Raw genomic sequence first — 17,007 nt, forward strand, 5'->3', positions numbered from 1 at the left:
AATGCAGGTTAAAGGGATTAGTTAAGGTGGGGTATCTTGCTCGGCATGGACGAATTGGGTTGAAGGGCCTGTTTCCGTCCTCCAATAGTTGGAACTAATAATCTGGGCATGCATTATAAAGATTCACAAAGACTCACAGATGCATTAACAATAAAGGTGATAAGGCAATAGAAGCAAGGAGCTGCACATTGCTAGTTTACCAAGGAAACGCACAAAGTGCTGGAGTAACTCAGCGGGTCATGCAGTAATCCTGGAGAACATGGATAGGTTACGTTTCTGGTTGGGATTGTTCTTTGGGAAGTAGGGTAGCATAGGTAGGTCTATGCTCTCAGTGGTCGGCGTGGACTGAAAGGCCTATTGTATGCATTTGGTATCGAGATAGAGCTCTAGGGGCTAGTGGAACCAAGGGATATGGGGAGAAGGCAGGCACGGGTTATTGATTGGGGATGATCACAATGAATGGCGGTGCTGGCTCGAAGGGCCGAATGGCCTCCTCCTGCACCTATTGTCTATGTATCTTTCAATCGATCAATCTAAAACAGCTCCGAACAAGATGGAAAGTTGGGTGTTGCTCGCAAAGGGTTAAGAAGCTCCAATTGGGTTGCATGCCAGTAAGCGTTGGAAATACCCTATCAGCTTCAACTTGGAGCCAAAAGATAGGCATCAAACGATGCAGGCCAGGAGACCCTGCCTTAGTGACAGTTCCAGGGAAAAGCCGTCTACTTTATCCTACTTCCTGGCAAACCTATTTACACTGATTACTGCAATCCTGTCTGAATATTACTGCTGCAATCAACTCCCACCACCAACACCCAACCAAACAGTGGGCCACAGAGCAGAACTGCTCAGATGTGGCAGTGCTCCAGTTGCAAGTCCAGACTTAGTTCTCCAACAGGAATCATGCTCTCGCTCCACCCTCTACCTCCTCGCGCACGCTGGCTCTACCGCACAGTCCCTCTTTGCTCACAACGGTCAGCCTATTAGCCTGCCTGCTGTGCTCTCAACCCCAACAGATACCATGGGCCTTCCAAACGCCCTGCACCTCCATAGCCGCAGCAGTCATTGCCCCCGTCGCAACCGTTCTGCGTAGGTTGCCTCACTTTGTTCAATCCCGCAGTTCATCCAAAATAAACGAGCAATTCGAACAACTCAGAATAAAAACTCAAAAATGAAAACCCTGATATTTTGCCAGAAGGGCAGCACAGTGGCACAGCTGGTAGAGCCGCTGCCTTACAGTGCCAGAAAACCGGGTTCGATCCAGCCCTCGGGTGCTGTCAGTGCGGAGTTTGCATATTCTCCTCGTGACCGCATGGGTTTTCTCCGGTTTCCTCCCACATCTCAAAGCCGTGCTGGTTTGGAGTTTAATTGGTCTTGTGTAAATTGACCCTGAAGTGTAGGGAATGGATGGGAAAGTGGGGTAGCATGGAACTAGTGTGAACGAGTGATCGATGGTCGGTGTGGACTTGGTGGGCCGAAGGGCCCGTTTCCATGCTGTACCTCTAAACTAAACTTGAAATGAAACTAGTGTTTAGGTGATTGCTGGTCGGCGCAGACTCGGTGGGCCGAAGAGCCAGCTCCTTGCTGCATCTCTAAACTAAATATGAAAGTACTGTTGGCACTAGGAACAAACAAAAACACACAAAGTGCCGGAGTAACTCAACATCTCTGGATTCGATGAAAATACTTGAATCCTGGACAGCTAGCCAGCACATGGGGAAGGGAGGGGGACCGGGATTTGTTTTCAGAACTTCACATTAACAAGACAAAATCATTCGTAAATGGTGTAATAAGTTCAGGGAGACCAAACAGAGCCTTTACGTGTTACACAATTACCGGACAATGGCAGTGTCACACTTAAGTGCTGAGTTATCCGAGTCCTCTCTGCACCTGGCTCCCATCGCTGTGGGATTACGAAGAGTAGACAATGACTCATTATTGAGCTGAATGAAAGCTGGTTCTGTTTTTCTTTTGAAAAAGTCATTTACATCCTGTGAACGGTCAGCTCCCCTCTGATGGTTGGAGAGTGTGCCTGAAGTTCAGTCCCCACAATGTCGCTATCTGCGCGCGCGCGACATAGATTTAACGTGACCATAAACATCGCCAGAGATACTGCCTCCCTGACCCATTGAGTTACTCCAACAATTTGTCTCAGAATTATTCTGGAAATTATGTACACAAGGAACTGGAGATGCTGGTTTATTTAAAAAAAAGACACAAAGTGCTGGAATAATTCAGCGGGTCAGGCAGCATCTCTGGAGGTTATGAATAGGCGATATTTTGGTTATGGTATGGGGGAGAAAGCTGGAAGAGACATAGGGAGTGTGAAGGAGATAGTGGATAACTCAACTTCTCCCTATAGCTCAGGCCCTCGAGACCTGGCAACATCTTCGCAAACCTTCACTGACTCTTTCCAGCATAACTACATTCCTGCTATAGTAGGGTCACCTCAACTGAACACAACACTCCAAGTGCAGTCTTAATGATGTGTTGTATGGCTGTAACATAACGCCACAACTTCTATATTCAACAGATGATAGACACAAAATACCGGAGTAACTCAGCAGGATAGGCAGCATCTCTGGAGAGAAGGAATGGGTGGCGTTTCTGGTAGAGACCCTTCTTCAGACCGAGGACCTTGTTTGATGAACACCCTGACATTGAAGGCCAATGTACCGTAGGTCTTCTTGAGCACCTTATCGACCTGTGACGCCATGTACTTCTGGTCAGGTTGAACCCGGATCTGTGGCACGATGAGGCAGCAGCTCTATGAGTTGCGCCACAGCACTACATAAAGGTTGGCCCTTCAATTTCAGGTATCCTCTGACTAATGCCCACAACAGCCCCTTGTCTGCCCCACAGCCCCCCCCCCCCCCCCCCCCCCCACCCCCCCCCGCAGCTCCCAACTATGCTGCCCCCTCCACTGAGTGAGCACTGAGTTGCAAATGGAATAAAAAGAAAAGGATACACTTGTACACGAGGGTGCGCAGTGAGGATTCATTACACTGACTCCTGGGGCAGTGGGTATACAGTACCAGGGAAAACCAAGCACGCACTGCATGTATTCTCCAGAGTTTCTCCGATCTCACTTATAGTTTTAGTTTAGTTTTAGAGATACAGCGCGGAAACAGGCCCAACGGGTCCGCGCCGACCAGCGATCCCCGCACATTAACATTATCCTACACGCACTAGGGTCAATTTTTACATTTATACCAAGCCAATTAACCTACAAACCTGTACGTCTTTGGAGAGTGGGAGGAAACCGAAGATCTCGGAGAAAACCCACGCAGGTCACGGGGAGAACGTACAAACTCCGTACAGAAGCACCCGTAGTCAGGATCAAAACCGGGTCTCCGGCGCTGCATTCGCTGTAAGGCAGCAACTCTACCACTGCGCCACCGTGACTGCCCTCAATGAAGGTTAGAAAACCCTATAGGGCTCAATGGACCTGGATAGAATAGATGTAGAGATTGTCAGGAGGTGTACATTGGAGGGAGGGTGTTGGTGAGGGTCCAGAGGAAGGTTTTCGGGAATGATCCCAGCGATGATCGGGTTAACATATGTGGAGCGTTTGACAGCTCTGTGCCTGAACTCACTGGAGTTTAGAATGATTAGAGGGATCTTAATGAAACCTACTGAATAATGAAAAGCCAGGCTAGAGTGGATATGTAGAGGATGTTTCCACTAGTGGGAGAGTCTAGGACAAGAGGCTACAGCCTCAGAATAAAAGGACGTACCTTTAGAAAGTAGACAAGGATGAATTTCTTTAGCCATAGGGTGGTGAATCTGTAGCGACAGAAGGCTGTGGAGGCCAAGTCAATGAGTATTTTTAAAGAGGACACTGACAGATTCTAGTAAGGGATTCAGAGGTTATGAGGAGAAGGCAGGAGAATGGGGCTGAGAGGGAAAGAGAGATCAGCCATGATTGAATTGGGGGGGGGGTAGACTCGATGGGCTGAATGGCCTAATTCTGTTCATATGACATGAGACATTGAGATAGGTACATGGATAGGACAGGTTTAGAGGGATGTGGGCCAAATGCAGGCAGCTGTAGCTGGGGCATGTTGGTCGGCGAGAGCAAGTTGGGTCAAAGGGCCTGCATCCATGCTATATCACTCCACATGGATCAAGCAGAATGGGCAGCACGGTGGCACAGCTGGTAGAGCCGCTGCCTCACAGCGCCAGAGACCCGGGTTCGATCCTGACCTCGGCTGCTGTCCCTGTGGAGTTTGCACATTCCCGCTGTGACCGTTTACGGTTCCTCCGGGTGCTCTGGTTTCCTCCCACATCCTACAGGTCTGTAGGTTAATTGCCCCTCTGTAAATTGCCCCTCGTGTATAGGGAATGGAGGAGAAATTGGGATAACGCAGTACTAGTGTGAACGGGTGATCGATGGTCAGCGTGATGCGAAGGGCATATTTCTTTGCTGTATCTCTAAACTAAAGATCATCTTAAGGAGGATTCGCATCCTCAAGCAATGAGTAAAATTATTTGCCAATACTTTCCAGTTTGGTTCCATCAGTTATACGCAGAAACAGCGAAATATTTAAGCACTACAGGTGCACAACCTTTTATCCGAAGATCCAAATAACGAAAACCTCCGAATAGCGGACATTTTTGCAGTCCTTGAAGAAAGGTCCTTGAAAACGTTCACCGAGGGCGGCCCGCAGAGGTGACAGCGGAACCTCCGGTCGGTCCTCGAAGAGAGGGGAACTAAATCCCCATTCATAAAAGAGAAGGTGAGGGTATATTGCGCGGGAGGGTTAATAATTGACAATATGCTGCTGTCTGCCCGCTGAGTTAAAAAGTTCCCACGGTAGACTCACGATACACAGTGTATCGTGAGTCTTGCGTGGGAACTTTTTAACTCAGCGGGCAGGGAGCAGCAGATTGTCGCTCCCTTCAGTTTCACCCCACCCACACCCCTCTGCTTCCCGGCCATTTGTGTGACCCCTTCCCTCCCCTCTCCAGCTCCCCGCCCATTGCACCGGCGTGAGGGCTTTGCACTGTCCTCACGTCGGCGATGCCAGCATACAATGCCAGTCACCGGAGACGTCAGGACCAACGGGACACTGACCCCCAGGCCCACTGCAAGCACGGAGATCCCAGAGACCCACAGCCAGCAGCAGCCCAGCCCCGTTCCAACTCTAGAGGAAAACTGCAAACTAGCGGGAGACATCAGGACCACCAGAAGCCGCTCCCCGATGGGTCGCTACGGCGACAAGTGGCAGTTCGCCCACAGCCCGAGCTGTGCCCCCTCATCGGGACACCAACCCCCAGGCCCACTGCAAGCACGGAGATCCCAGATCAGCAACTCCAGCCCAGCCCCGCTCCAACTCCAGAGGAACACGCTCCCCGTAGGGGCAGAAGCTGATGGTGTGCAAGGTACGTCTTGTTCTTGGGGTCGCGCAGCTCGGGCTGTGGGCGAACTGCCACTTGTCGCCGTAGCGGCCCATCGGGGAGCGGATTCCTCTGGAGTTGGAGGGTTGAGGGGGTATTTTGCTGTTTGATCGCCCCCTGCTATCCCAGGGACAGGGAGACAGGACGTTCACGGAGGGCGGCCCGCAGAGGTGACAGCGGAACCTCCGGTCGGTCCTCGACAAAAGGGGAACTAAATCCCCATTCATAAAAGAGAAGGTGAGGGTACATTGCACGGGAGAGTAGGAATCCCAAGACAAAGTTGAGTGAGCGTTCACCGAGGGCGGCCCGCAGAGGTGACAGCGGAACCTCCGGTCGGTCCTGGAAGAAAGGGGAACTAAATCCCCTTCATAAAAGAGAAGTGGAGGGTATATTGCCCGGGAGGGTATATCGCCTACCTGGAAGAAACCGGACATTTTTTCCGAATTACGAAAAGTGTCCCAATGGCTGTCGGATAAAAGGTTGTGCACCTGTACTAAAGTTGGAAGGGTCTGACCAGAAACGTTACCCATCCATGTTCTTCAAAGATGCTGCCTGGCCTGCTGAGTTACTCCAGCACTTTGCTTCTATTTTTGCAAGCCAGCATTTGCAGTTCCTTGCTTCTGCATTCTTCTTCTTCAGTATGAGGACTGTGTATATTTTCCCCTCGGTCTGGGTAGTCAAATCTGGGTAGCAGGCACCTGAACCGTTCTAATACCAGCTGGAGTGCGATTCTCACTTCCCATCGACCTCATTGAAGATTTTGTACTATCTCTAATCGGACTTTATCTTGCACTATATGTTGTATCTGTACACTGTACTTGATTGTAATCATCTATAGTCTTTTCTTTGACAGGATAGCACATAATAAAAAGCTTTTTCACTGTACCTCAGTGCATGTGACAATAATAAACTAAACTAACTTGTATTTCACCTTTTGTTTAAGAAGGAACTGCAGATGCTGGAAAATCGAAGGTAGACAAAAGTGCTGGAGAAACTCAGCGGGTGAGGCAGCATCTTTGGGGCAAAGGAATAGGTGACATTTCCAGTCTCGACCCGAAACGTCACCTATTCCTTCGCTCCATAGATGCTGCCTCACCCGCTGCGTTTCTCCAGCATTTTTGTCTACCTTGTATTTCACCTTTTACTCATTGCCCTGGGAACTTTGTTGACTCCAAGTCTACTCGAAGTGCTGGAAGAACTCAGAAGCATCTGTGAAGAGAATGGACAGGGGATGTTACAGGTCAGGCTGATCAGCCCCGCCCTGAAACATTGACGATGAATTCCCTCTACAGATGCTGCCTGTCCTGCTGAGTTACTCCAGCACTGAGTGTTTTGTTCAAGATTCCGACATCTACAGTTTCCTGCGTCTCCAGTAGGGACTTGAACGGGTTGAAAGGCTTTTTCCAGTACCGTTACAATCTGCAACTTGATTGTTTACTTGTGATACGGTCAGCCAGGCGTAACAGTCCAGAGAGCATTGTGTCCCTTCCAGGCACCCACCCCTCTGCACTCCTTGACTTGCAGCCCACTGCCCTTGTACATGTGAGCGAGCGAGCGAGTCTGTGCATGATCAGCAAACAATGCAAACAGGAACAATGAAACCCTGAACAAAGAAGCAAGAACATTTCAGCCTTGCCGTGTGCATAATCTTTACTTCAAGAAAACAAATTCCCACTGTACCGTATGTACCCTGGAGCCGCGGAAATCCAAGCTTCAGTAATTGAGCTCCGCATGTTGTTGTAGGAATTGGATGTTGGCATGGAGAACATGCAGTCGCCATGTTCCCAGAGAATCGTGGAGCTGCCCAGACCCAACTCTGTCCTCCACGTCTTTCCCTTCACTCCACCTCTTGTACTTGGGTTAGGCGTGATTGTATTCATGTACGGTACTGTCTGATGTTGATTGCAAACCAATACTCTTCGTTATATATCGGTATAGGTGACAATAATAAACCCGAACATAAAGGACATACGTAGAACAGTACCGCACAGGAACTGGCCCTTCGGCCCACTATGCCCGCACCAACTCCGATGCAAATCTAACTAATCTCATCTGCCATTCACATGGTCCATACCCATCTGTTCCATGCCTTTAGTGTGTCAGTCTACATACCTCTTTATCATTGGTACTGTATCTCCTTCCACTATCTCCCCTGGCAGCACATTCCAGATAGCTACCACTGTGTGCAAAAAACAAAACTTGCATCCCACATCTCTTTTAAACAGAGTCTGAAGAAGGCCCTTGCCCCAAAACGTCACCTATCCATGTTCTCCATAGATGCTGCCTGACCCGCTGAGTTACTCGAGCACTTTGTGCCCCTTTTCTTTCCTTTAGACTTTGCCCACTTTCAGCTTATAGCTTTGCCATCTAACCTTGACATTACCACCCTGGGAATAAAGATACTGACCTTCCACACGACCAATGCCTCTCAACATTCTATACACACTTCTACTGTCCAAACCACAACTTATGTAAACCCCGAGACTAATGGCAGCAACATTTTTTTTGTGTTTTTGCAATAATTAGTTTGCAATAGAACTTAGAAAGGACAAACACTTCAGCAGTCTCTGAAGAATTCTTACTATGTTTAGCAAGAACACCACAGAGGTAGGGGAGAAAGCCTCAAGATGGCTCTGGATTAGGAGAGAAGGTCCACGGGGAGGAGCGAATGCAACCTGAACACAAGTCGTGATCTGATCAACCACGGCTGGGTCGCCTGAGTGAGGGTGTCTGATGTTGAAAGACCCGAAACACCTAATGACCCAGGTTACATCACTGATGATGTGTTCATGAGCATCAAGAGGTGTATTTTTATCAACTAGGATCTTCTTCTTATCGAGTCCACACACACGATTAGAAATTGTTCAGCCAGAGCTGAACACACTTCTCGGCATCTGCGTACAATGGTGTCTGTCTTGTCGCTTCTTGTGCGTGGTGGTGGAAAGATTGGTAGAAACAGGGCCGCGACTTCAACGCTCTTTCCTTGAACTGTGTTAGGATTAAAGATATGTTTTCTAGTTTTTGTTTGGTGTTTGAATGGGGACGAGCCCAGCAATCCCTGCATTTTTTCCCATCTCATTGTTATAAGAGAGAAAATACTGGGAATACCTTGCAGGAGAGAGTAAAATTTTCTTCTGCACAAACTGACTGCTACGCATCCTTCAGCACGAGTCCGCACTTTAAAAAGTGTTCCATGGGGATTGCCCAAGGTTAGGAAAGGCTACTGAAAAACAACTCCCTTTAGAATTCTTCAAACTAAACTGGTTCAAATCTTAATTAACACTCACCCTCCCGTTCTGGGGCTAATGTTTACAGAGCTGAACAATATAATGTATCCTGCTCCCCGACTCACAGCAAAGGAGGGAGTATTTAAATTTTAACACATTTAGCTGTCATAAAAGGAAGCAGTTGTTCCACGCGCGGCTGGCAATGTCTCGTGTCAAGTTACCGTGTAACTTGCTCCAACTTACCAATCCTTAAAAACATAATTGGCCTCGGGCTGCGTAAAACACAGTGGTGAAAGGTTTACTCGTGGAGAAGGCTGCCTCTTAAACGTGCAGACGAGATTACAAAGCTGCAGCTGATGTGAGTGCAAGTCATGGAGTCATACACCTCTATAGCACAGAGTTTATGGGGCTTTTAAACTGCAACAAGTAAGATGTTCATTGTTCTGTTGCCGGTACACATGGCAATTAACATTCTTGTCTCATCTTTTGTCAACCCAACTGCTATGGCTAAGGAGACACAAGGACAGGTGTCAGGTTATGGGGAGAAGGCAGGAAAATGGGGTTAGGGGGGAGAGCTAGATCAGCCATGATTGAATGGCGTAGTAGACTTGATGGGCCAAATGGCTTAATTCTATTCCTACTTCTTACAACATGACCTAAGGAACTGCAGATGCTGGTTAACAAAAAAAAAAAACAAGTGCTGAAGTAACACTGCGGGTCAGGCAGCATCTATGTTCTCCATGCATGCATCTCTCCAGAGATGGTGTCTGGCATGCTGAGTTACTCGGGCACTTTGTGTCTTCCTTTAGCCAAGCTTTCTGCCTAAGATAACCTGCAGATTTAAAGCCACTTTTCAGAACGAGTGGAAGAAATCACAGCCCTTCAATCCGACCACTATCCACTCAGGGTCATTCATGAAAGAAACTATTTGGAAGGCTGCAGGGACTACCTGAGACTGAGAACAATTGTGCTCGCTATCAGTGGGTCAACAGTCAGCAGAGATATTTGAAGAATTACAACTCTGTAATGCATGCACATGCCTTGTTATTCTGAGCACGCTAACCTTTACAGGTATCATGTTCTACGACCTAAACTCAGAGAATCTCCCTTCCAACCAGAGCAGCACTTACCAAAATGTCGCTTGATATGATGACATGCAGCTAACTATAAATAACTCGGTTTGTATATAACTTCAACTAAATTACCTCTCTACACAATTTGGACACTTAACTCTTTGCAGCCCAGCACTGTGAAGAGTGGTATTTACGTTCTACAGCACCCTCCACTGTAGGTGCTCCCCACCCCCTCGGTTAGCGTCGACAGCTGCAAGGTATTCCTGGCACTTCCAGCTTCAGCTCTGCTGCCTGGCTGCAGGGCCGCCCATCCACGGCTTCAGAACAGTCTGTCGACATTAGCAGCACGGTGGCGTAGTGGTAGAGCTACTGCCTTACAGCACCAAAGACCCAGGTTCAATTCGGACTACGGATGCTTGTACTTTCTCCCCGTGACCTGAGGAGGAGGAGGAGGAGGAGTAGGAGGGGGAGGAGGACAGTCTGAACTGTATTGCTTTCCACCACAGTGAAGAATGCTGTGGTGGATGTCTTTGTTGAATTATGTTGTGTATTGTGCCCTTTTTTAATTGTAACGCTGCATGGTAAATTACATTTAAAATAAATTTGAACTTTGACCTGCATGGGTTTTCTCAGAGATCTTTGGTTTCCTCCCACATTCCAAAGACGTTCAGGTTTGTAGGTTAATTAGCTTGGTATAAATATAAAACTGTCCCTAGTGTGTGTAGGTGTGCGGAGATCGCTGGACGGTGCGGATTCGCTGGGCCAAAGGGCCTGTTTCCGCGCTGTATCTCTAAGCTAAACTACTTAGACACTAATTGAAGACACGCTCTTCTCATTGGGAACCCAAGATGGGAAGTGCTGCCAGGGCTCTGTACCCAATGCAATGAAGCACTGTTGTATGCACGGTCTGTCGACCCAGGTGAACGCCACTCTGAACTCAAGGTAATCACAACATCCTGGGGTTACTTCAGTAGCATCTCTGGAGAAAAGGAATAGGTGACGTTTCTGGTCAAGACACTTTTTCAGACTGAGAGTCAAGGGAGAGGGAAACTAGAGGTATGAAAAGGTACAGACAAATCGCAGCCGTCACCCAACTCAGCCACTCTGAACTCACTGGCTTTTACCAGGCTTTTGGATAGGCTCCTGGATATGCAAGGAATGGAGGTATATGGATCGCATGTAGGCAGGTGGTTTTGGCAAAATGTTCAGCACAGTCATTGCGGGCTGAAGGTGCCATGCTTCTAAATCATATAAGCAGAATTAGGCCATTCAGCCCATCGAATGGCCAAATTCTTTAGACTTTAGAGAAACAGGCCCTTCGGCCCACCGAGTTAGCACTATCCTCCATAATAGGGATAATCCTACATTATAGGGATAATTTACAACTTTACTGAAGCCAATTAACCTACGATAGACACAAAAAGCTGGAGTAATTCAGGGTGCCTGTTGGCATCTCTGGAGAAACAGAATGGGTGACGTTTCAGGTTGAGACACTTTCATCACGCTGACATCTGGTTCTGATGAAGAGTCTCGACTCCAAACGTCACTTATTCCTTTACTCCAGACATGCTGCCTGACCCACTGAGTTAGTCCAGCACTTTGTGCCTCTGGTAAATTGCTACTTGAGCAATCAGGTGTGCATTTCAAGAGAAGGCACAGAAGCGGTGGGTGGGGAGAATTACCTACAGTCGTTAATTATTTTCTAAAAGCACAGAATTCAAACTGAGTATGTGTGTACTCCTGTGTGTGCACAGTTAGTCATAATCACAAAACATTTCAGGAATTAGAACTTCCATCTACTGCATGTCTGAACTGCTCAATCCGCTCGTCTTTGGACACACCCCCCCCAAACCATTGCCTCTCCCCCCCACCCCCACATCTATTTTACCCCTGGCAAATGCATAAAGTGACACACCTTCACGAAGGCTGCCAGTGCAATCCTGAATGCAGATGGATTTTATTCTAAAGGAGTCATTAGCCCAGGCAAGTTAGAGAAATACCTCTGTAGGCTGGATACTCACCAGATGTTGCATTGTCCTGATCCCAGGCTTCCAGAATTAATGTATATGATCTCTGAAGAGGAAAGAAAACAAAAGCATAATTAGTCGTGATCAAAATCCATGGCAACATCAACTCATGGCCAACTCCCAACAGATCATAACTTCATAAGTTACAGGAGCCGAATTGGGCCATTCGGCCCATCAAGTCAACTCCATCATTCAATCATGGCTGACCTATCTTTCCTTCAAGAGAAGAGCAGTAGTTTACTTTTCTTAACGTCTTGGCTCAATTCTCATCTCTCAGTCCACCACACGGTTAAACAAATATGGTCTGATCATTCTCGGAAAGGAGACACAAGGAACCGCAGATGCTGGAATCGCGCGTCAAGCACCGAGTGCGGGAGAAACCTCAGACTGAAGGAGGGTCCATACCCGAAACATTGCCCATCGAGTACGGAGAACAGCACAACACAAGAACAGGCCCTTCGATCCACAATGTCCAGCACTGGGCCTGCAGCCAAAACCATTTTTCCATGTGTCTATCCAAAAAGTCTCAAAGACCACTCTATCGTGTCTGCCTCCACCACCAACCTTGGTAACGCATTCCAGGCACTCATTACCCTCTGTATTAAAAAAAACTGCCCCATGTATTCCCTTTATACTTTGTCCCTCTCACCTTAAAGCTGTTTTATGTCATTAAACTGAAAAGAGTGCAGAGAAGATACACAATGATGCCTCCAAGACTCGAAGGCCTGAGCTACATGGAGAGGTTGAGCAAGCCAGGACTTTCCTTGGAGTGCAGGAGGCTGAGTGGTGATCTTATAAAGGTGCATAAAATTATAATGGGAATAGGTGAATGCAGGCTCTCTTACCCAGAGTTGGAGAATCAAGAACCAGAGGACATAGGTTTCAGGTGAGAGTGGAAAGATTTAATGGGAACTCAAGGAGCACTTTTTAACAGAGGGTAGTGAGCCCACCTTGTCCATGCCAACCAAGCTGGCATTCTGGGCTAATCCCATTTGTCTGCATTTGACCCATACCCTTCCAAAACCTCCCGATTCATATATCTGTCCTTCTATAGTTTGGCAGCTCTTTCCAGATACGGACTACCCTCTGAGTGAAAAAGTTGCTCGAGGTCCCTCTTGAATCTCTCCCCTCTCGCCGTAAGAATATACCATTTAGTTTTAGAATCCTCTACCCTGGGATAATGGCTGTGAGCGTTCATTTTATCCGTGCCCCTCATAATCTTGTACACCTCAATGAGGTTACCCCCTCAGCCTCCCACACTCCAAAGAAAAAAAGTCCTAGCCTATCCAACCTCTTTCTACAAAGCAAGCTCTCAAAATCAGGTAAATCCTGGTGAATCTGTTCTGCACACTTTCCAAGAGTGCTGCTGGCCAACTCAATAGATTACTTCTAAAGTGCAGGAACTCTGAATTCAAACCTCCAACATCCCTCTCCTTTGCCTTCTGCGATCCTGGTGTTCACCCAATTCAGAATGATGCGAGCTGTTGATTAATTCTTCCCGTCAGTCTACAGGAGACTCAAACTGGAGACACGGACACCCCCCACACACCTTCTCCAGGGTGGAGAGGCTCGAAGTTCTTATTCCTGCCTAACTAAATCACACTCACTGCATATCATGGTGCAAAAATACTAAGACACCAACAAAAATATAACGCACATTTTTTGGGAGGACCTATCCAAAAGCCTTCTAAAGACCATTGAAGACCTTTTGGTCTGTGTATAGGACAGGTTTGGAGGGATATGGGCCAAACGCAGGCAGGTGGGACTAGTGTAGCTGGGGTATGTTGACCAGTGTGGGCGTTGGGCCGAATAGCCTCTTTCCACGCTATATGACTCCATGACCAATTTTAGGGTAGATATTTCATTATAATCGGGATTAATTGCGGGTTAAAGGGGGACACACACACACCACTTCCGTCACCAGCCCGCGCTTACCTCGCTTGCCCTGTCTAAAAAAATCACACAGTGCTACGCCAAGGTGATACAGACACACACCGCAATGAACAGGAAGGTTGGTGCTGTAATTAAGATGGCTAAAGCGCAGTGTTCGGTAAGTCCTATAAAAGTGGGGGGAGAAGGGGGGAGAAGGAGTGGAGACAACTTTAAAGAAGCCAGAGATACACGGCTGTGAAGCTCGGCAGACATTTAACATCAACGGTCGGTTCCTTGGTTCTGAAAACTACTGATCTCTTTTTTCGCAATGAGCCAATGAAATTCACCGGTCAGCATCGGCTACAACCTACAAGAACCTCCAGCATCCTGGCAACCCACTAGGACCTCATGACGACCTACCTACGGCTCGAGAATTCTCCCTACTCTCCATGGCGGCTTCATTCTGGCCGCTGCTAGTTTTTCAATATGTTGAAAAATTCACGGCGCCCATAATGTGGCCGCGACTAGTTCCCAGAATGCGGGAACTCCTCACGACCATGAAGGCGACTTCCCGGCAACCAACCGCGAACATGCGGCGACCATGTGGCGACTGCATAGTCTCCTGCAGTTGCCTAAGTGGGACAGGCCCATTAGAATCAGGTTTAGTGCAGAACCTGAAATGGCATTTTTAACATTGTTTAATTTAATTTCCTTCATTAGGATAACTCTATATTCCATGATTAAAGTCATTCCAGCTGGCTTCTTTAACAGAGAAAGTAGAGCTTAATATTTCTGGCCCGTGTTTAAAGTCGCATTAGGCTTAGGGTTATGGAGTAGGGGGGGTGGGGGGGGTTGGGGTGTTAGTGTTGGGTTAGGTAATCGAGATCAGCCACTGCGGTGAATAATGCCAACTATTATGAAAGGACACAAATCATTTACATGCTGAAGGAGTGTTTGATGAGCAATATCCCAGCCGTAATTGTCAATTTTAATGTTGGTCTTCCTATTAACCAAAAGTGACGTACAATCATTGAAGAGCGTGAGAGAGAGCGGGAGAGGGAGGAGTTGAATCTAATTCCTGAATGAAGAGGAGCAAGTGTTAGGAAAGTTGTAAGCTACCCTGACACTTAGCCAAGTGAAGGTGGAAGACACCCACAATGGGATTTCCAAGATTACAGCACAGTTAAATAATGACAGAGAAAATGGGAAATTTGGGTAACATTTATTCTTGGTAGCAGTCTTGCAGATGTGATCTTGAAACTATTGCAAGAAGCCACATGACTGAAAGGGAAGGAAACCACCTCGACTTATCCAGTGAATTAGAGACTAAGAGACACGCCACTCAACTTTCACCTCAACACGGGCCAACCTTCTTGCGAGGAACGTTTGCCTGCGAGTCAGAGAGGCAGACACAGGCGTGTGACTCAGAAAGGTAGCCATAGGCGTGCGAGTCAGAAAGGTAGTCACAGGCATGCGATTCAGAGAATTAGACACAGGCGTGCGACTCAGAGAGGTAGAGCACAGGGTAGACACAAGGAACAAGGAACACAAGACACAAGACACAAAGATGTCGGTTTACAAAAATAAATAAACAAATTTAGGATTAGGCAGCATCTCTGGAAAATGTAGATAAGCAACATTTCAGCTAGGAACCCTTTTTCACATAGAGCACAGAAACAGGTCTTTCTAAACGTCACCTCTCCACATTCTCAAAAGATACTGCCTGATCTACTGAGTTACTCCAGCACTGTGTCTCCTAACAGGTCCTTCTAACTCACTCCAGTTAGAACGGAACGCCTCATGGGCCTGACTCACTTACGTGACTCTTTAGGTGACTGCCAGGAACTGGTTTTAATGGAATTCACCTACGACACCTGGCGACAATCTACGACAACACCTGCGACAGCAAAAATAGTCACCACTATCGCCCAAAAATCGCCTAAGTGGGACAGGCCCATCAGCCCCTCAGCCCATGCCGACCAAGTGTTCCATCTACACTCGATCCAACCACCTGCCTTTGGATCCCACGAAACCAATCCTGTTCAATTACCTGCTCAAATTAATTTTAACGGTTGTTATAGTACCTGCCTCAACTACCCTCTCTGGCAGCTCGTTCCACACACCCATCATATTCTCACTCTATCACATGCAGTTGTTACATTATTGTACTTCAATATTCTTTCACACCACTTGGACTTTGCACTACAATTTCACATCAAGCTGCTGTTTGCACCCATTGTATTTATCATTACTGTATGTACACTGATTATCGAGTTTCATGTCAACAAGGAATTCCATTGCATCCTGTTGTATGAGATAGTAAACTAATCTAATCCTTGTAGATACTCTAATGCATCAAATGAAAGGGCCACCACCAGTTTCACGAGTCACAGAGGAAAGAGAACAACTGACAACCTGATAGCCATCACAGTATAACAATCACTTTTAAAGAAGGGTCTGGATCCAAAACGTCACCTATCCATGTTCTCTAGAACTGCTGCCAGACCCGCTGAGTTACTCCAGCACTTTGTGTCCTTTTTTTGGTGTAAACCTGCAACTGCAGTTCTTTGCTATTATATAGATCAATTTTTAATATAAACTTCAAAAATTGCCTCCTAGAGCACAGAAACCGGCCCTTTGGCCCATCGATTCATTGCTAACCATTGACGACCTGTTATGCTAATCTGACATTAATCCCATTTATTTTCCCCACCTTTCAATCAACTCTCCCACCTGCTGGGGACAATTCACATTGGAGATGTCTTGGGATGTGGCAGAACGTGGGAGAAATGGAGGAAATCCACAAAGTCACAGGAAAAACTTGCAAACTCCACTCAGACAGCAGCAGAGGATTAAACGTCGGTCTCTGGCACCAGTCCACCATGTCACTGTCTCATTTCATGAGGAACATTTCCTTCTCATTCTCACTGGTCTATTGGTACTGGTTTATTATAGTCATGTGTACCGAGATACAGTGAACAGGAGTATAGTCACGCTGGCAACTCTGAGTTATTTATCACAGCGTCTATTCCTGACAGACCCAGATTCTACATACGTTGATCGTGGAGCTCTGAAAACAGCCTTTAATTACTCAGCTCACATTTCCTTACACCTGCTGACAGTTTTCCCAGTTTCAATCTAATCCAGTCAATGGGTCCTGACACATAAGCAAACACCCGTCTAAATTTAGCCAGGATTGATTACGAGTGGTGAAGATGATCTTTTCACCAAACCAAAAAGTGTCCAAGAATACAGCATTATGAAAAAGCAGTGCTGGAGTAACTCAGCAGGTCAGGTATCATCTCTGTAGAAGATGGATAGATGACGTTTCGGGTTGGGACCCTTCTTCAGACTGATTGTAATGGAGGGGTGGGGGAGAAAACTGGGAGAGGGGTGGGGACCAGACAAAGC

At 47.2% G+C, this 17,007-nt stretch overlaps 1 protein-coding gene across 3 annotated transcripts in view; it reads right to left on the reverse strand.

Annotated features, from left to right (window-relative positions):
• jag2b (jagged canonical Notch ligand 2b) overlaps window positions 1-17,007 on the reverse strand; it is a 185,388-nt gene that overhangs the window by 98,304 nt on the left and 70,077 nt on the right. For 2 of the 3 annotated variants that reach the window (XM_055640249.1, XM_055640248.1), the window contains exon 3: window positions 11,719-11,770. In XM_055640249.1, coding sequence (XP_055496224.1) covers window positions 11,719-11,770 — 52 coding nt within the window. Of the gene's footprint in view, window positions 1-9,855; window positions 11,091-11,718; window positions 11,771-17,007 lie in introns of those variants that run through there. The other variant, XM_055640250.1, reaches the window with a different exon arrangement.

Source organism: Leucoraja erinacea, chromosome 9, assembly GCF_028641065.1.
Source record: "Leucoraja erinacea ecotype New England chromosome 9, Leri_hhj_1, whole genome shotgun sequence".
NCBI lineage: Eukaryota > Metazoa > Chordata > Chondrichthyes > Rajiformes > Rajidae > Leucoraja > Leucoraja erinaceus.